The sequence below is a fragment of the Crocodylus porosus genome, unplaced genomic scaffold (genome assembly GCF_001723895.1).
Source record: "Crocodylus porosus isolate Cpor-Errol unplaced genomic scaffold, CroPor_comp1, whole genome shotgun sequence".
NCBI lineage: Eukaryota > Metazoa > Chordata > Crocodylia > Crocodylidae > Crocodylus > Crocodylus porosus.
In genome coordinates this window covers 2374589-2394889 of record NW_017728935.1, presented here as the reverse complement: position 1 = coordinate 2394889, position 20301 = coordinate 2374589, and the positions used below count along the sequence as shown (strand labels likewise).

The 20301-nt window shown below is 52.1% G+C and overlaps 1 protein-coding gene across 1 annotated transcript; it reads left to right on the top strand.

Annotated features, from left to right (window-relative positions):
• Positions 1 to 2594: 2594 nt before the first annotated feature.
• On the top strand, positions 2595 to 19583 carry PRELP (proline and arginine rich end leucine rich repeat protein). Its single transcript, XM_019546620.1, has 3 exons — positions 2595 to 2807; positions 14195 to 15137; positions 18312 to 19583. Exons 2-3 carry the CDS (start codon positions 14210 to 14212, stop codon positions 18488 to 18490), a joined length of 1107 nt encoding a protein of 368 aa, XP_019402165.1. The 5' UTR covers positions 2595 to 2807; positions 14195 to 14209; the 3' UTR covers positions 18491 to 19583.
• Positions 19584 to 20301: the final 718 nt, after the last annotated feature.

Here is a 20301-nt window from a genome sequence, read left to right as displayed (position 1 = left end):
TCCTAAAGAAAAACCAAATTGCCTGACAAACATAACCACCACAAAACATATGAGTGGCAGCCAACATCGGCAGTCTCTGCAGCAAGCCTCGGAGGGTGGTAGGATCCCCACGGGACTGCTTGTCCTCCAAAGACCCGTCAGCATAGATGCACACCAGCTGATTTCCTTCACCCTTGGCAAAAGTGCCCCCTTGTTCCTTCACACACATGTGCAAAGCTAATGTGGGATACACTGTCTGCCTGTTGGCACTGCAGATGTGTTTGTTGTGATGACTAGTTGCTTCCTACATGTAAAATCCCATTTTGAGAGTGGATTTGAAACTTAGGTGTCGGCATTTCTCAGCAGGGGAGTGATGAAACGCAACACATGGAGCCTCTGCCCAGGAGCACAGTTTATACTCACAAGATTTTCAAACCAGCTTCAGTGTTTCCAAGGGGTGTGAGTTTGGGAGTGTGGTTCAGCAGCAAGGGCACTGGCCAGGCAGGTTCTGTCCCTGGCTCTGCCACTGACTTGCTGAAGGACCTTGAGCATATTGCTTCTCATCCCTATTTCCCCTCTCTCACTCTTTGTCTTTGTTTCTATATAGATTGTAAACTCTTCAGGACATAGTCCTTGGCTCAGTCTTGGTCTTGAATGAGGCCCACGGATGGAATTTAAGTAGATTGAGGGTTATTAGGAAGCAAAACAGGGCACCGAATAGCTTAGCCAGCTGCCCTGGTTGCTTTCTGGACTAGTGACATTGTTAAAGGGATTGATGTAAAGCTCCAAGGTGGAAAAGAATATTTTTTCCCCAATTGATTTTTGCCTCTTTGCGTTTGGCAAACATCGTTTCCCCTCCCTCCTTGGACTCTGTGTCTAAGTGACGTGGAGAACCAGCACAGCTCTATTTTTGTTTTCTTCTCTGGCTGCAATCTAGTGTCCCGGGCTACCTGCTGCTCCCTAAACATCAAGTCTGGTCCCGCGGAGCTCAGCTGGGGTGCGAGTTATGTCCCTGAAATGGGCCCCAGGGTAGTCTATGCGGGACTGTACTAGGACTGCTAGTGACTACAGCAGACCGCAGGGGACGGATCGCACATGCCCTATTTCTTACACTCTTCCATTAAAGTACCTACTACTTGTCACTGGGTTAGATGGGCCTTTGGTCTGGTCTGGTCTGGTGGCTGTTATGGTCTGTAGCCCATTGCTATTTGCCTGTGCTGCTGAAACTTAAGTGGAAGGGATTTCATGCTGGAGAAAGGCTTAGGCTTGACTGACTGGGTAGCTGCCCTCGGCTAGTTGTGGACAGAAGAGCTACAGTGCAATGCTCCCTGGCCTGCTTCTGCCACTGGGCATCACCGCCCCTAGGGGAAAGGGTCCTCTCAAGAGGGGCACGGTTTCCATGCCCATTCAGCTCTGTGACCTCTCTGCTGAACCTGCACCAAGGAAGGTACCTGGGTGCCATTCATAAGGGCTGCTTATGTTGTGGCATGGATTGGCTGTCCTCCATTATAGAGGACCATCTTCAAAGGGCAGAGGCTTTTCACTCTCAAGCATTTGAAAAACATTCAGCATATAGCAGGCAGTGAGTACTAACTCACCACAACGTGGTGGCATGTCTGCTGGCACCCAGGCTGAGGCCAGGCAAGTCACTGCACGTAGGATGGACCTCCCAAGTGTTGCTTTCCTGCATGACAGCCAAGGAGAAAGCAGAGGGAGAAACTGCAGTTGGCCATGACTGCAGACTGCTTTATTCCTAATACCCACCTCTTTTCATTTATAGATCCCAAAGCAGATCAGAAATGAGTATCCTTTATCCTGACTGAAGGAGGGGGCCTTTTTTGTGGGCTTGGGCTTGGACTCTCTGTGGGACAGGGTCTCCCACTGGCCTTTCCATCCCAGTGTTGTCTGGGTTTTGGCAAGGAGAAGGTGGAATGACATGGTGTGCAAACCCTGGTTGCTGCCCTCCTCTTGAAGACGACGAGCACTGTGATTTCTGCCAGCCTTCTGTGTTCCTGGTATCGAACACCAGCACGATTTAAGATACAGTTATAAAAACGTGGGTGGTAATAAAACTTGGGTATTTTTCCCTGCTGCGTGAGCCAGAACCAGAGAGTTTAGCCATCGTCTAGTGACCTTCAGCAAAGATCAGGGCAAATTTGAGGGGACTTTTCCAACTGGAGTCCCTAGCACAGGAATTTTTAGTTGGTCTAATAGAAGACATCAGACTTACCCAAAGAGCCTTGTCTGCCTGTGTCCTTAGACCGACACAGCTACAACTGACACCCCAGTACAGGAAAGCATCCTTAGGCATGTGCTTAAGCCCCCCCCTATGAAAGGTAGCTGAAAGTGCCACCTGGAATAGGGACGAAACAAAGCACGTTGCTTCAACGCTCTCCTGAATCAGGCCCGTGGCGAGGAAAGCATTTATTTAAACTCCGAAGCCTCTTTCTAATTAGCTTTGTTTTTAAACACGGGCTCCGAGCGGCCTCCGCAGCAGAAGGGATTGTTATTAAACGCCAGCCCTCCGGTAGGCAGGACATGTGTGCGGATTAGATCCGAGGAGCTTGGCTGCCAGATAAAGACGTTATTGTTGTCATTTTTTTCCTCTTTCCCACTCTCCCGCCTTCCCTTGCTCCCACCCACCCTCCCCGAGAGAATCTCAGAGGAGCAGAACCAGAGAAAACACACAGGCGTGCGCGCACACAGAGCGTGCAGGAGGCGCGCTCGTGTCTGAGCCGAAGTGCAGTGAGGAGGAGGAGGGAGACAGCCAGAGAGACACTTTCTTGGGAATTAATTACACAGGCAGGAGAAGGGGCAGGTGCACACAGGTAAGCTCGGGGCAGGTGCTTTACCTAAGAGGCCGCTCACCTTGCCTGATGGTTCAATCAAGGAATCAGCTGCCTCCTCTCCAGGGTCTAAGACGACCCTGCGCTCCGCAGCTGCTGCTACATGGCAACACGTTTCCTTTCCTCTCTCTTTCCTTTCTCTTGCATTCAGCAGCTGGGTCTTTCCCTCTCCAAAAGCAAAACTTTTTTTCCTCAGCATGGGGGATGGTGCTGGAACCGGGGATGTTTAAGTCTCCAGAGCCAGGAGAAAAACTTGTGATACGGTTGCTGTAGGCTGTTTCCATGGAAGCATGAGCAGGGAACCCCCTTCCCCCTGGCCAGCTACCTTTCACACACCCACTCGCTCTCACACGCTCGCTCTCACACGCACACGCGTGCATCTCCAGCTGTTCAGCTGGAAACGCAAAGGTGACCCAGGCGTTTGAACGAATGCGGCACAGCTCAAAACATGCTCCGACCAGGAGAGACGCAAGGTTGGGAAAGGAGCGCCGAAAAGGGAGGCGTGGAGCTGGGCTCAGACAAGTTTCGTTTCAATCCAATCCAAAGTTTCCAATTCTAGCAGTCTCCAAGCGCTGTCGCGTTATGCTCAGCAGACGCCGGTTCATTCCTCTCCGTCTGCGCTGAACAGAAGTTGGTTGTTTTGCAAAAGATCTCAGAAAAATCTTGGGAGTTTGCAAGGTCGGGGAGTGGGGGAGGGACTCCAGAAGTCAATGCAATCTCACGGCTTATGCGCCGGTCCTACATGGGGAGACGGGGGGAAGACAAAAAAAAACGGGGGCAGCATGGCAATGCTTTCTTTTTCTGTGAAGGAGCGAATCGAGTTATTTCCCAAGGGTCTGGGACCAGGGCCAGGAGATCAGACCCTGGCTGCAATTATACCTGGATCATTCCAAGGAAACAGAGATGGCTCTACCCCAGGGCAACCCGCTCCTTGATCCCTCACGCGGAAAGAGCTCTGACACTTTGGGCCTTGTTGCACCTTATGCCGTGAGCTGCGTGTCGATGGCTTTGGTGCTAGCTTGGAGTTTGAAGCAGTCGCACCTTTAGCTTGAGCCGCGCATTTGCGGGGAGTGGCCGTACCTTAATGGAACAGGAGCTGGGTTGCGCGGACCAAGAGAAGATCCTGCCCTGGAGCGGTGTAACTTTAAGCCGCACAAGTGCTTTAAGTCACTTTATGGTGTTAATGGCCCAGAGGTTAAGAGCTCCAGGAGCTGCCCAAAATGATGGTGTAATAAGGCCCTAGGTTCTTAGTCTTTGCGCATTCATGGGAGTGCAAAGCCTATTGATGCATCAGAGCCCTTGAAAAGCGGTTCTGTGTTTAGGCAGAGACTGTTGCGCAGACACCTTCATGCACTGACAACTAGGTGGCATTGGGGCAGAGGGATGTGCGCGCATGTCTGTGTGGGTGTGCGATGGAGAGGGGAGGGGAAGAGTCATGCTCTTCTGTGGCTCCACGTAGGACTGTAGCACGCATGGGGGGGGTCGTAGGAACGTGAAGTCCCAGCCCCGCTGCTTGGCTGGCAGCGTCCGGCAGTGCAGCAGGAGGCCAGTGATGGATCTGGGGGAGTCGTCGTTGGCCCCGCTTCTGTCAGTCAGCAATGCCCCTGTTTCCTGGATGCAGTCCCACTCCCTGCTCATTTTGGAGAGCTGGAGGTTAATCCTGCCCTTCCCTTTGGCAGTGGATTGGATCAGCAGAAGGGGTTTTGTCAGGAAAGAGATAAAAGGGCAATCATGAAGCCTTCCTTGCTGCTGGGGAAGGTCTGTCTGCAGGCTGCAGGGCGGTGGAAGAGAACGAGACCCCCCTGGGCAAATCCCAAGAGGCAGGCAGAGGAGCTGATTGAGTGCAGCTCACAGGGAAGCAGGGGGAGGTTGGGGGGCTGCTCGGTAATTACTTTGGAAGCACCGGTCCCACGATCTTCTTGTGTCTGCGCTCTGGGTGGGCGGCAGAGAAACCCCAGGCAGCTCGGGCTGGAATCCAGAGAGGTTTTGTTGCAAGACTGGGAGGCAAGTTCAGGGCATGGGGAGAGGGGCACACCTGGCACAGGTGGCTTACTACAGCATGCATAAATCTGCCATAGGGCCGCTCTGCAGCGATTGCTGCTCATGGCACCTCCTGCTGGCGGGCTAGGAAGGTGCCGCAGGGCAGGCTGGGGCGTCTGGGATAACCGCGGTGGCTCCGGCTAAAGGAGGAGACATTTCCTGGCCCTGTCTGTGCATCCAAGAAACGCTCAGTCGGTGCATCCAGGGTCCGTGGCTGTGTGTTGGACCCCACGGGATCCAAGGTGCTTGGAGATGGAGCTGCAGGCCAGGAGAGGCGCTGGGGTTAAAATGCAAGCATTTTCTGTTGCAGCAGTGTGGGAATTCTGCCTCCGGCTGATCCTAGAGAGCTCGGGGGCACGACACAGCCCGTCCACAGGAATGAACATAAAACTTTCTCTGCAGAAAAAAAGTCTGTGGTTGCCGAGACCCCTCGTTGGATTCGCCAGCGCTGCGATGGCTCTAGCCCAACATAAATAATCTGCTGCTGAACGTCTTCCTCCTCGACCTGTAGGAGAGCTGGTCCTTAACATCGGCTCTGTTCTTAAAGGGCCACCTCAGTGAAAGCTTTCCCTGCGCTCTCCTTCACCCCCATTGCTGCGCTTGAAAAGCACGTTGGATCCATGTTGAATGATAAAGCCTTTCTCTACCATCTCTGCTCCCCAGTCCAACTGAATAAAGGAAACCCCAGTTTTTTGTGGGTACAGCCCTCATCAAACTCAATGGCTGGGAAGTCTAGCAGCCCCCCCACCAAACTATGTCTCCAGTAGATAACAACTGAGGGATGCAGAAGCCTTGCTGGCTTCTTTTCAGGTGGCCCTCTCTGCTCCAACGGGACAAGCGTGTTTTCTGTCCTCATCTGTTCATCTGCAGCTCCACGCACATGCGGGGAGCGGTGTCACACTGGGATGGGAGCAAGGGGCACAGGAAGTTGAGGTCTTGACAGGGAAGCCCTGGACAGAAGCGGAGGCCCTGAAGGAAAGCTCTCGCAGGGAGACAACTGGAAAGGACACTGCGCTATCTGTGGGGGAAAGAGTCACATAGCGTTTCTCAGCGTTTTTCAAGCTCCGAGTTGAAACGAAAGAGTACTGTGCAAGCCACCCCCTTCAGATGTACTTAGTGTGACAAATGGATCCATAATAGCAATGCTAAGCCTATATCGTGTGTGTGTGTGTGCACGCGCGTCGGGAGGTTAGCATAAAATATTTGGCCTTGGAGGCTCAGCACTTGCAGGAAGAGATGGAGCGAGCTGTTCTTCACTATTGAATGAAATAAAAATCTCAAGGCTGCATAATCCTCCTCATCACCTTTCTTGAGCTGCCTCCCCTTCCTGCCCCGTAGCCGTGACCCACCCTTTGGAATCTGGAGCCAAAACCTCTAACGCCAGTGATTTCTAAACTCCTCACACCCTCAGAGTCAAGCCTCAGCTGGTCTGATGCAGCTTTTTCTCCATTTGAAACCCCCAGCACCATGCAATTTACTGCAACAGGGGGAAATCCTTTAGGGAGAACCCAAAAACTCCACCTGCATGACTGTTCAAGCTCCCGGGGCACCTTCCAGAAGTGCCCCTGGCCAGGGTTGCCTTTCTCAGGTTGTCCGTCCACCACCTGTGCGACATTGGGTCTACCAGGCAGTATGCCAAGTTTGTCCAGTTGGAGCAGAGCTGGTCCAAATATTTCCAAAAATGAAACATCCCTGGAACTTTTGGTCCAAATTTTGAATTCCAACCACAAGTGAAGGAAAGGGTAGGGGGAGGGAGGTGCTTTTTTCATCCCTGTTATTTGCCCTATTTCCATCCAGCTGAACAACAGAGGTTAGTCCTTAACGCTGTTGTGGTAGCAAAAGGACTGTGTGCACCAGCGCCGTCTACCGGGATGAACCAGAGCCACCCAACTGTGTGCCAGAGGCCCTGCCCCGCCGGGAGCGAATACTTCCGATTCAGAGGGTTGGGTGCCATCCATCTGGCCTGCTTTCCTCCTTGTTGCAATGCAAGTTTCAATGGCCACCGCCAGCAGCTCGCTGGGAACTAGAATGATTTTTTTTCCTGCAGATTTAGCCTCTGTTCGGCCAGCACCTCATTAGTTTCTTGAATACGTTTGTTATTCAACCAATGCGTTTGCAACTTCTTTTGTAATAGGCACTGATAACAAGCGTTCCCATTTCAAGCTGCGTTGCCTACTGATGCCTGGAGACCAAGTTCTGCAGTTAGCAGTGGTGTTTGCCGAAGGAACGTGCCAGATGTCCTACATGAAAACACTCTCAGATTAAGTTTTTGGGAGATGTTGGGGCTGCGATTCTGAGATTCACAACATGAATGCCAGCAAGCTCAGTTGCGTAAATGCAAATTGCGACTCAACAAATAAAGCAAGACTAGCTCAAGAGAGTCACCTGAAAAGCTCAAGCATGAATGGCAACCATAAACATTTTTAGGTGGCTGGGATTTGCTGACATGTCTCACGATTTCTTCTCTGTGGGGAAGAAGTTCTCAAGTCTGGCTTGCAAATAAACCTTGGTGTGAGTGTATGAGTTGCTTTGGCCTGGAGGGTTGTCTGTAAATGGATCCTGCTTTCTATGACTGTGTTGTAAAGCAAGGCTTGGTGGTGGTCTCTTTTATTGGCCCCGTCACAAAGCTGGGGGAGATGTTAGACAAGTCTTTGGGCCCCAAATGCCTTTCCTCACAACACTGCGACACTACCAAGCTTATTATTTGGAACAGCTTATGTGAGTAAACTTCACCAGTGGTTATTCATCTATTTGTAATCTTTAATTAGTCACTGAGCCACTAGGTAGCAGCTGAAATAGCATGGTGATGGTAAGAGCAGGAGATCCTAGACAGACATAGAGAGACTGTATGAGAGACATGCCGTGAATTGTTACTGTCAGTGGAAGAAGGGCGTTTGTACCTGAAAGCTTGCAAAGAACAGTTTTTCAAACTATTTGGTTGGTCTAATAAAAGAGATCGCATCGACCCAAAGAACCTTGCCTGCCTGTGTCCTGAGACCAGCACGGCTACAACCCACCACCCTACTGTCGCTAGAGATGGAGAGCGAGTAGCTACCTTATATCAATAGTATTGTTTCTGTTCTCTGACATTTTTATTCAGTTTTGACAAACAGCGACTAATATAGACCCCGCTTTCGGCTGTGAATTTCAAGGCCAAGAGCTATTTGTATTAAAATGGGGATTCCTAAACACTGTCAGACATAAATCAATAGCTCCTCTTGCACAGTAGATGCTGTAGTCTCATGAATAACAGTAGGATGAATTCACCAGGTTTTCAGGGAAAAGTATAAGATCCTCTCTGTGCTGTTCCATCAGCGATGGCATAGGGCTTTAGCAACAGCATCAACTCGGCTCCTCTGAGGTCATCACCTCTTGCCCATGACTTCATACTCGGTTGCCATGGAATCTGTCATGATGTCAGCAGCTGTGCGAGTTTGGCGGGCGATGGAGTCCCAGAGCTGAACATGCACAGTCCAGCCAACAACAAAAATGCATGGTCCACTTTTGCAAATTGGCTTTTCCTTCTGTATTGGACTAAATCAAACTCCTGTGTCCAACTGCTGCCCATCCCCAGCTCCAGTGGTTTTTGAAATCCAGATCTGAATTCTGGCGCCTGGGTGGTGTCCAGAGGAACAGCCTGAAACAAGGAGGATGTGGCTGAAAAAGGACTGTGTGTTACTGAAGGGGTCAGAGGCACTAGACGGCGGGCTGTAGACAGTCCCCCTATGACAAAGCTATCGATGCTTTGTGGTATTCTGCATTTCTTCTCCTTCCTGCCCCGTTGTCCCTCCAAGAGAGAACTTTCTTCTGATACCACCGAGCCAACGCTCAGCAACTTCTGGGCCTGGACGCGTCATCTGCCACCTCCCCTCCCCAGCCTGAGATGCCAGAGCGTTGATTGGAAACAGCAGGGGCACGAGAAGGGCTGGAGGGTTAAACAGAGCCAGATGGATGCAGCGAGACATAAAACTGGGAATAAAAGGGAACAGAATCTCTTTATGGAGACAGTAAATTACTGAGAAACCCAGGAATGCACTGGGTTGCCTTCACTGAGGTATTTTAAATGGAGTGGAGTTGTCCATGAAACCAATGTGTCAGCAGCTCTCGATGGAGACTCCCCACGTACAGGGTATGTTATGTACGGTGCTTGCCTGCAGCAACCCTGAGCTGGGAGGAACGCAAGGCTCGGCCTGGGCCTGGGCGATGGGGGCTCGGAGGGTCATCCCGGGCTGTGGCATCGATCGCTAAGGCCCTGGTGAGCGAATAAAAGGGCTGTCTGAGAAGGAATTTCCTCCCTGGCAAAAGAGAGCCGAGAAGCCTGTTTACTGGCGGGTGCTTCTATTTGCCCGCGAACCGTTCCACTTCTGAGCCATGTTAGACCTCGCTGTTTGCTTGTTAGCCTAGCGCTGTTGACATTTCCTTGCCGCAGACCGAACGGGGCCTTGCCGTCCCTGACTCAGCCCCGGTCTATGCTGCTGGCGCAGAGCGGGCGCCGTACGTGGCTGCCCTGTTTGCCAGCGGGCGAGTGAAACCCAAGGGGACCCGTTGCGCGCACATCCCTGACGCCCGGCCCCCGAGCTGTCCCTGTGTGGGGCTCCCTGCGCTTGCAGTGAAGTCTGAGTGGCACCAGGGTCTGTTAATGAGCGTGGCGGGGGATGAGTGGGGGTGGTGGGGGACAGGATGAGGAGCACTGAGCTGCAGAGGTTGCTTTATTCGCTCGTCATTCAAGGGCTTCTGCCTGGCGCCTTTCATCCCTGGAAAGTGTCCCTCTTGTGCTGCACCAGAGGGAAGTAACAGCACCTTCCTGAGCTTGTGCCTTAGCCTGGTGACTGGGATGGGGCATGGGAAACAGCCCATCGAACCCGGTCTCCCTGAGTCTCCCGATGCACCCGGGCAGCTCAGCCAAGCTCAGGGAGACGGTTCTGCTCGGTCCTTTGCACGCGATCTTCCCCACGCGCTCACAGTGTCCCTCCTTGCCAGGCCAGGGAGCGGTATGGCCAGCGCACGTCTGCTCCTCTTGCAGTCCCCGGGTTTCCCCTTCTGCTGCTCGCGGCGCAGCGCTAGATGGGTGCCTGGTATGGCCCGGTGGGGCGTTCCTGTGATCTCTGTTCCCCGTTTCATCTCATTGTATTCCTTCCTCCCCCCGTCCCTCGTGTGTGCCTGAGCTCTCTTCCCTTTGCCGCAAGTCCTCTGGCTGCCCAGGCAGCCTGTCAAGCTCAGCTGCGTTCGTGCCTGCATGACACACAAGTCTGAGCGAGCCTGACTAATAGGCTGAGGCATCTGCTGCGCACGCCGAACACCTCCTGTCGCACCTCCAAAAGATCCAGGGCAGAGGCGCGGCCCTGACCGTCGCTGCCTGGGGGCTCCTCAGCCCCTTCGCTTCCTCCAGAAAACCCCCACGCACATCCCTGCTTTGCCAGGGTGAAAGCAGGGGAGATGGGTCCCATTTAACAAGGGGGGGAGGAGAAAGGGAGTTAAACCTCAGGGGGGAGAGAGCTTGTGATGGTCTCCACCGAGCAGAGGTATAAGGGCACGTGTGGGCAGGCTGGCACCGGGAAGAGGGCTGTTTTTGCAGGCAGGCCATTGACCTGGCATTCAGGAACACGAGGGTCAATTCTCAGACCTGCCTCGGGGACTGTGGGAAAGTCGCACTGTGTCTCTGCATCTCATTACCCCCTTCAGTAAGATCCTCCCCCTGCCCATTTAGAGGGCAGGCAGGTCTAGGCCTGAGCTATCTCTTACTGTGCATCTGCCCCACCCTTAGCAAAATGGGCTCCCGATCTCTGTCTAGGCGCTAACAGAATGCAAACACGCTGATGGGTACGGGATTGAAATGCTTTGCTGCGGGCCAGAGAGCAAGGACTACCTCAGCACTTTCCAGTCACATTACAATATATAAGTACACTCCATTCAATTAGCCCAGCGCCCCTCCAAGGATTGGTGTGCGAATTAGCGGCTGTCGGAGTCAGGACTGCGTTACATCTGGCCCGGCAGTTCCATCGTTTGTACATTGCTGCAACGTGGCCCTGGAAGCTAGAGACAAGCATCTTCAAATCTACGAGTTGTTTTAAATCTGCTTTGCATATTTGTACACGGCACCAAATTCCCCTGTGGAACCAATTAGGTTTCTGCAATGAACCACAGGAACCTCGGTGCAGCACCAGAAGGAAGCCCCCCGGCCAGTGCTCATTGTCAAAGATGAGGCACGGGCAACGCAGCCTGAGCACGTGACTGGGGGCCAAAGACCCCTGTTCTCTCTTCTTAGCCCTGCCGTTGCCTTTCTGTGTGATTTTTGGTGAACATGGCCTCTCTGTGCCTCACCTTCCCAGTCTGTAAAATGGGTCTAGTCATATGACCCTGCCTCCTGAGAGGTGTCAAGTGGGTCTGTGGGAATTGTGGGGGTTTGGCACCGGCCGGTTTCTGCTCCCAATGAACCCAACGCTAGCTTCTTTTGAAAATCGACCTTTGCTGTTTATGCAGGACTGTGCAACTAGAAATCATAATGTCACTGCTGAGGATAACGTTGTCATTGCTGAGTCTGCTCCTTACCCGTGCCACTGATTATTTGGCCTCCATCTCATCATGTAAGAAGAGCTCCCAAACAGTCAGTTCCCAGCTTCTCTATAAGGCAGAAAAACTTATAACTCAGAAATGAAGCGACTTGCCCAAGGTCACGCATGAAGACTGCAGCGCTGCAGAGGGCTGAACCCAGATCTCCTCCATCACAGACCCGTCTCTTAAATACTACCAGACCATCCAGCTTTGTTAGCCGTCTACCCGCTCCCGTCTTCCTCATCTCAGCAGTCCGCCAATTTGCTACTGAATCATTGCTGTCTGGCTCAGCTACAAAATGAAGCATTGCGGTGATGCATCCACTGTGCCTATTTCCAAAGGGGCAATCAGTCCTCCTTGCCGAGGCTGGGATGGCACCCGGGCTCCTTGACAGAACCGTAGCTTCGTAAGTTAATTACCACCCGGTCACGTGCCTTCATCCTCATGAATCTGAGTGGTGCTGCAGGATTCACTGCAGTCACTTGGTGGCACTGCAGATAAAATGTCCTTAAAAATTAAAGTGAAATTATGGTTCAAAGACGCAACGGGGCTTATGTGGTAGAGAAACCAAGAAAACAACCCCCACCCTGGCTCTCTCTCATCGACATCCTCACCTCTGGGTATATTTTCTCCTTTCTCGCTCTGTTTTTCTGTCCATTATATTCTCCTTTGCTGGAGATATTACCTTGTGCTATTTGTAGCTTCGAGACCTTTGCATAGCTTCCTTCTTGCTAGCTATTTAATAAATGAAATTACTGCAAACTCATTTTGACACATAAGGAGCCTGGGGCATTGGGAGCCCGATGGAACAGCAATTGGTTTAGGACGGGTGTAGTTGGCTTAGGACGTCATTTGTCACGCAGAGATCTAATGATGAAAAACCACAGATCCCGTTAGGGGCTATTAGCCTGATGCTTCAAGGGAGAAACCAAGCAGGAGCTGCCTGGATTTGGGGCTAAACTTTCTGTTTGGGCAGCTTCGCCTTTAATTATGCATCATGTGAGTTATCCACCTTCCAAAAACACATCCAACGCAGCCACTAATGGAGACGGATCATCGGACGTGACTCCTACCTTGCCTTTCCTATTACATCTGTTAACTGATTCCCTTCCCTTCTTTTCTTTTCTTTGCTGCATCAGGGCCGTGGCGAATCTTCTGTTCTCTGCTATGATGGATGGCTCTTTGTAAGAGCAAAGCAGAATAGAAAAGCAATCAAGCAAAGCTGCATTGAGTTTACCATTGACCCCGTTCCATCAGACCTCTCTGGAGCAAAGTTGTTTCATGGGAGTGGGAGGAAAAGGCACGATAGGGGGAGGCAGTAATTAGAGGTGTTTAATTAGAATTTGAAAGGCAGATCTGCAGTGGGAGTAAGCTGGAACTGCATTGCGGTCAGTGCAGGCGCTACATCAATCTCTCAGCTGAAGTACTGGCCCTACTTATTCTGTGGGTTGCCTTCAAATCCACTGCTCCAGGCGATGCTGTCTCAGTACGTCTTTACCAGCTGAGTTCAACTCTGGACTCAAAAGCACCTTTCCTTACTCCCCAGGTCACCTGCTACGTAAAATCATACTGGGTTCACTCCATCCAAATCCAGGCCTCTCCCCAAGCCCAGCCCTGGTTTGGAGCTGGGCTGCACTTTCCAGGGGCGTCTGCTAATCCCAAATGAAGCCAAGCGTGTGATGCCCTGGCATCCACGTGAATACCTGTGAGGCCACCTTCCACCCCCTGCCCCTCCCGAACTTCCCTTAGACATCCCTATAAAGGAGCATGGAGAATAAGGGGAACGGTGCCTTTTCCCCCTGTGTTCCAGCATGGAGGAAAAGACCCCAGGGAAATGCATCAAAGCAAAACGCCATCATGTGAAATGGGCCCCTGGTGAGTGGAACAGATTAACGAGCACATGAGCCAACTGCAAAATGTGCGATTCCCATCCCCTGCTGTTTGGAGCACAAACACGACGGCTCGATCCGTGGAGGGACCGAGCCTGCTCCTCCGCTGACGGAGGGGGCGTTTTGCATCTCGTGGAGCTGTTTGCGCTCTCTCTGACGAAAAAGAAACCTTGGCGCAGTTTGTCAGATGCAGCCTCTTTGGGAAAGCGAGTGGGTGGTTGGGTACTGTGTGGTGATGAGAGGGTGACATGGGGACCACAGGCAACTCCCAGGTTGGGCAGGCACCCCTCATACTGCACGCTCATCTCTTCTGGGCGTCTCGCCTCTGTCGCACGAGGTGGGAGAGCGATGGGGAAACTTAGGAAAACAGGTGCTCGTGTGAGCAAGTGGCTATCTCACTCACATGAGAGCTACTCAGGACCACCCCATGCTGTGTTATCTGTCTCTGCCTGTATGCTGTGGTCCTTGACTTTATTTCCCCCTTCTACTTCTCCTTCTCTTCACCTTACTCCCCTCACCCATGATGGACACATATTTATCCATGTAGAAACACACCTCTAGGTGGGCAAGAAGGAGCCCTAATACAAGGAAGCAAGAAAGCAGTGCTGTCCCACGATGAGTGGATTACTAGCTCTCTCGTGGATTCCCTGTAAGGGGAAAGAACGGGGGGTCTTGTGTTAAAGCCCTAGTCTAGGGCCTCAGCAGATTCAGGTCTGAGTCCTGTGTAGCCTTGGACAATGCCCCAATCTCTCTATCTCATCTGCAAATGGGGTTATTCATCCCTCCCGGCCGCATGTTGAGGATAAGTTCATTGATGTCACAGCGCTGGGGGATGGTTATGATCTATACGGGCCTGTTTTTGAAGCTGTTCTTTCTGTTCCCCCTTAGGTGAATACCTGGACCATGAAGGTGGCCTTCAGATTGCTTCTCCCGCTCATCCTCTTGCTGATCTTTGAGGTGAACGGGCAGCGGAAGAAGCCTCCCCGGAAGCCTACTCGCCGGCCGCCCGAGCCAGTCGAGCCCACGGAGTTACCTCCGCCCCTGCCACCGGGCCCCCCCTCCGTCTTCCCAGACTGCCCCAGAGAATGTTTCTGCCCCCCAGATTTCCCCTCCGCCCTTTACTGCGATAGCCGCAACCTGAGGAAGGTGCCCATCATCCCCTCCCGGATCCACTATCTCTACCTTCAGAACAACTTCATCGAGGACCTCCCGGAAGAGTCCTTCAAGAATGCCACAGAGCTGAAGTGGGTCAACCTGGACAACAACCGCATCAAGAAGGTGGACAAGCGGGTCTTGGAGAAACTGGACAATCTGGTCTTCCTTTACATGGAGAAGAACAAGCTCCGGGAGGTGCCTAACTTCCTGCCCCCCAACCTGGAGCAGCTGCGCCTGAGCAGGAACCACATCTCCAAGATCCCTGCCGGGGTCTTCAACAAGCTGCAGAACCTGGTGCTGCTGGACCTCCACAAGAACGAACTGGACGACATGGACTTCAACAAGAACACGTTCAAGGGCCTGAAGAACCTCATGCAGCTCAACCTGGCCCATAACACCCTGCGGAAGTTGCCCCCGGGGGTGCCCAGTGCCATCCATCAGCTCTTCCTAGACAGGAATTTCATTGAGGACATCCCCAGCGAGTATTTCAAGAGCTTCCCCAACCTGGCTTTCCTCAGGCTCAACTACAACAAGATTACCGACAAAGGGCTGCATAAGAATTGCTTCAACCTCACCAACCTCCTGGTGCTGCACCTGGCATACAACAACCTCACGAGCGTCCCCTTCATCAGCTCCAAACTGGAGCACCTCTACCTAAATAACAACTCTATTGACAGTGAGTGGGGCTGGCAAACCTTTGGGAGGCTCTGGTTGGGTGCAGAGGAGGGAGATGTACCTGGGGACTGTTCAGAGACCGCTTCTTTCACTGTGAATGCCACCCTTAGGGCAGTGGCTCTTCTTAAGGGGTAGCTGAAGGACCTACACCTAGGAAGCGGGGGCCAAACTTTTTGGCAGGCATGTCACAGATTAGGCCTGTACTCTCCAAATGCTACTCCAATCTCCTTTCCCTGCCTGATTTGCTGCTCTGCTTTTTGCTTCCCATCCTATCTGCTGTTGTGCTGCCTGTCCGCTCCCCCCACCCGCCATGTGCCACACACAGGCTGCCAGTGCCACTTGTGGCCCCTGTGTCACGGGCTGGTTACCCCTGACCTAGGGGATGGATGATCCAGCATTCAGGGCCCTAACCATGAGTGTTATGAGATCAGATTTCAGTTCCTTGCTGCATCTCAAATTTTTCCACGTGACCCTGGGCAACTAACTCCTGTCCATCTGCCAAATGGGGAGAATACTTCCTTACCCCCCAGAGGCACCCAGATAAATGGTGTACAGGTTGCAAGGTGCTCAGATGCTACAAGTGGGTGGTAGGCATGCAAGTGGTAGGTAGAAACAATGCAGCATCCCCTTCTGCATCAGAGCCTCCCAGGGCTGGGAAGCGAAAGGAGAGCAGGGCTGCAATGGTGATCGCCGCCACAAATCCATCAGGGCCAGTTTCATGCAGGTCAGGCAAAGAACAGCGATTTCACGGGACAGGTGCTAGCCCCCCCCAAAAAATGCATCAACACAGCAGGATTTTTGCTGTCTCTGTTCCAGCCACCGGCTGTCCCCGTGGCAAACATCTACAGGGGAGCAAGAATGCAGAGGTCCTTCATGCATTGTCTGCATGCAAAGGGAGGTCGCACATAAAAATCAGCCCAGCTCTTTGTATTTCTGGCTGCAGAGGGGCACCCAGAACAGGGCACTGTACCGCAGCAGTACATGTAGTTCATACCTCCGTATGTGGCAATTTATAACATGCATTCCCTCTGCAAGCCACATGGACAAAAGATCAACAGTAGCTTGTTGATTCTAGCAATGACAGCTTTAAGCCTGAAGTCCTTACTTGGACACAGCCCCCATTGAAATGAATGGGGAGACTTTCCTGCAACAGGAGTTTTTAGATGTAGCTATAAGCATCCAAATGTTGCAGCACTGAAATTCAGCCACTTCTGAGGTGACACGTGGCAGCTTTAGCTGCAAAAGGAGACTCCATGATAATAACAGCATTTACCTTATGCATATACTTGTTTCTGACCCTGGGGTTCGAATAAAAAAAAAAGGGAGAGAAGCAGGCTGTTTCAAGGTGGGGAGCCTCATGGAGTTAAGTTTCCTTCACCAATGGCTTCAGCGTCAGGCAAAACGGCACAAAAAAGACTGTAAGGCTAAGTCCAGGTCTCGTGGAAATAGCTGGAATTGGTCCATAGGGAAAGAAGGAGCCAGCAGCAGCCGAATGGAAAGCAAGAAGGCCAAATAAAAGGTGAATTAGGGCCAGATTTTAGCTACAGGGAAACCCAAGGCCAAGTCACAACTTGTTCTATAACGTTGCTATTCAGCCTAGTTATGAAGCATTGGGTAATAGGCTATTTTCTACCATAGGCACTTTCTGTGAAGACAGACTCCTGTGCCAGTCCCCTGCACTGCCCGCACGCATGAGTCGCTCGCTCTTTGATGCTTACTTAAAGCTTCTGTTCTTGGAATCACCTTATTAAACCAGATCCTCTGGTTTGTCAGTCTCGCTAGCCTGCATGGTTATAGAGACCAGTTTGAAAGTATGGTCTCAAAAAGCTTGAGAACCAAAAGGCAAAGGAAGAAATCCCAATATTTTCATTGCTGTTATTTACGTTTTATTCTTTTTGGAGCCAATCTGAAAATTTCCAGAGCCTGGCTCATGGTTTTTAAAGGGATGCAGTTGGCAACGTTGATTTCCTGCTAAAGACCATTCTCTTTCGGTGAACAAAGCTCTGCTGGATTTCTTCTTACCCTAGCTGAACACAGATGACTCAGTGAGCTCCCCAACAAAGCTTAGTCACTTCTAGCTACAACGCCATGGATCTTATTCCTCACCTTCGCCCTGTCTCTCTCTCACCTCACTGCCTGAGGTGCTATATGACACTTTAGAAAGTGAAGATGCAATTTGAGAGCGCTCCGATCCTTGCAATCCCAGCACAGCCAGGGGAACACACCACCAGCTGTATAACCAGAGACCGAAGGATAAGTGCTAGAATAACCACCCAGAGCTAATGCTATCCAGGAGTTACCTGTCTAGTAGTTTCATATGGCAGCAACCATTAGCAATGCTTCAGGCTGTTTTTATACAGGGACAGAGAGAATCACAGACCACAGCTGTCCATAAAATGATCAGGTCAAGAACATTCCCAGCTCAGTAAGGCAGGCCCCTGCTCTGGTGGTCACTGGCATTGGAGCTGTAGCACCTGCCTATTGAATTCAGCACCTACAGCCCAGCAATCCCAAGGCTTTTAAACAACATGAGGGCATGCCAGGAACCTACCATTCTAGATGGGCCTAATGCTCACAGACGCCCACAGGGACAACAGCAAGCTACTCAGCTTTCTTGCTCTCTGTCTACCTGGTGTCCTGCCTGATGGTCCATGGGTACATTTCCTACCCACAGAATGAATCCTGGGTGCAAACCCACATCACTGCATCTGTGCTACCTGTTTCACCACCGCGGGCAGGCCAGTTAGAAGCTGTGTGCCCAAAATGCATCACGGGATACAATGCTACCAGTGCAAAGTGCACCCACCAGACTTCAGAACACGTCTCATCTGTGTTGGTCCTTTTGTGTGTTTTTTTTCTCCTGTGTGTGTGCTGCCTTTGGCGCTTAAGCACTGCCGTGGTGCATTCCCTATCAAGAGAACAGCTGTATTGCATAGCGAGCTGCTACTAGGAGATGGGTAGATATGTGAAGAGTTTAAAGAAAGGAGTGTTCGAGACCTCCTTCACTTGTGCAGGGAGAATTCCCCCTTTGGCTTTGGTCTATTCAATGGATGGATGGATGGGGAGGTGGGAGGTTGAATATATCAATAGCCATGGACTAGATAAGCTCAATACCAGCCCCCTGGGCTCACACGGAGTCTGCTAACCCATGCCCATCCCTTCCCTTCCCCTGCAGAAATCAACGGGACCCAGATCTGCCCCACTGCCATGGTTACCTTCCAAGACTATCCCTCCTCTGAGATGGAAAACGTGCCCCGGCTCCGCTACCTGCGCCTGGACGGCAACCGGCTGAAGCCGCCCATCCCCCTGGACCTGATGCTGTGCTTCCGGCTCCTGCAGGCCGTCGTGGTCTAATCCCTTGGCAGCGCCACTCTCCCAGGACTTTGGCTTTGCACAGAGACTTGACTCCAGTCTACGTTAGACATTTGGAAACTATCTTGTCTCTCCTTCCCTCCACCCCACTCACCCCTCAATGCCCTTCCTTCACTTCCTCCCACCTCCTTCCTCGACTGCAGTGAGCCCCATGGTAAGTGTGGCCCAGAGCCACGACGTGGGGGTCGCAGGGGTCTCTTAGATGCACTTCCTATCAGATACCCACAGCACCCACTAGATGGCAACAGGCCACAATAAGCATCCGAGGCCTGAGCATGACATTTGCCCTGCCAGTCCTACTGAGTCAGAGAAGGATGCACCCTTCTTACACTCAGCAGGACACTTCCTTTCCCTCCCAGGTTCATATGGGGACAGCCAGCTTCCAGCCTTCGGGACCATCTCCAGGTGGTCCCGATGGGACCAGTGCCCTGAATCAAGGCCCACAGGTCAATGCAGGTCTAACAGCATCTTCCCCCAACTCCACTCCAGCTCACAGTTGTTCAGGAGCTTGACTTTCATCCTCACTGAGAGCACCCAGCATGAAGGCTCGGCAAGCAAGATTACTCAGGAGCTGTATGATGGGTGGGTGAGGTAGAGGGCCCAGGACTGGACAGTGATTGTGAGGCAATTATAGCAGCTTTATGAGACAAAGCCTTTGCATTTCCAAAGCAGCAACAACCAGCAGAGACCTCAAGTCACCTTTTAAAGTGTGACCTACTGCCCGGTCCAACCAAGCTCAGAGATCCAGGTCTGGTGCTTCTCTGCCAAGGGCACACAGCACCCTTCAGTCAGGTGTAGCAATCCAGATCAGGTTCTGCATCAGGCCAGGTCCTCTCTTGTTCTGTCCTGGCATGGCTAGCACAATGCTTGGGCATGTCCAGGGGAAGCCCCATAGGTAGACTCAATCACTAGTGTCTATGGGTTGGGTTCATCCACCTCCTTCCTGCTAGAGAGCCAGGTCGCGGTCTCGGTGAGGTTCCCCAAGGGGCTGAGGATTCTGGGTGCAGCTACGCTCTAAGGTAGGGCAGGTGCGCAGAGCCTTACACACCTTCCTGCACATACAGAAGGAAAAGCATCACCAACAAGCAGGTTCCTCTGCCGCCTGCCATCTTCTTACTGCATCTACTTGCCCTCCTGTTGCAACACGTAGCTGGGGGGTACACAGTACATACCCAGATGTGCACAGTACACATCTGGAGTACTGTGTTCAGTTCTGGGCCTCCCACTACAGAAAGGATGTGGACAAATTGGAGAGAGTCCAGTGGAGGGCAACAAAAATGGTTCGGGGGCTGGGGGACATGACTTATGAGGAAAGACTGAGGGAACTGGGCTTATTTAGTCTGGAGAAGTGAAGACTGAGGGGGGGATTGAATAGCAGCCGTCAACTCCCTGCAGGGGGGTTGCAAAGAGGATGGAGCTGGGCTGTTCTCAGTGGGAGCAGACGACAGAACAAGGAGCAATGGGCTCAAGTTGCAGCAAGGGAAGCTTAGGCTGGATATTAGGAAGAATTTTTTCACTAGGAGGATATTAAAGTACTGGAACAGGTTACCCAGAGAGGTGGTGGAGGCTCCATCCTTTTCAAAACCTGGCTAGACAAAGCTTTGGCTGAGATGATCTAGTTGGGGCTGGTCCTGCGTGGCGAAGGGGGTTGGGCTAGATGTGACCTCCGGTGGTCCCTTCCAGCCCTCGCTTTCTATGATGCTATGAACACCTAGCAGACAGGGTATCCAGCCGTTCCTCACCCCGCTCCCCATGCCTGCATATCACCCAGGGCAGCACCAGGTGGTCAGAGT

What these genes read in the sequence shown, in the direction of transcription:
- PRELP (XM_019546620.1), top strand. Translation starts at nt 14,210, where the DNA reads ATGAAGGTGGCCTTCAGATTGCTTCTCCCGCTCATCCTCTTGCTGATC. An exon ending in AAATAACAACTCTATTGACA is followed by an intron (nt 15,138 to 18,311) that starts GTGAGTGGGGCT and finishes CTTCCCCTGCAG; the next exon opens with AAATCAACGGGACCCAGATC.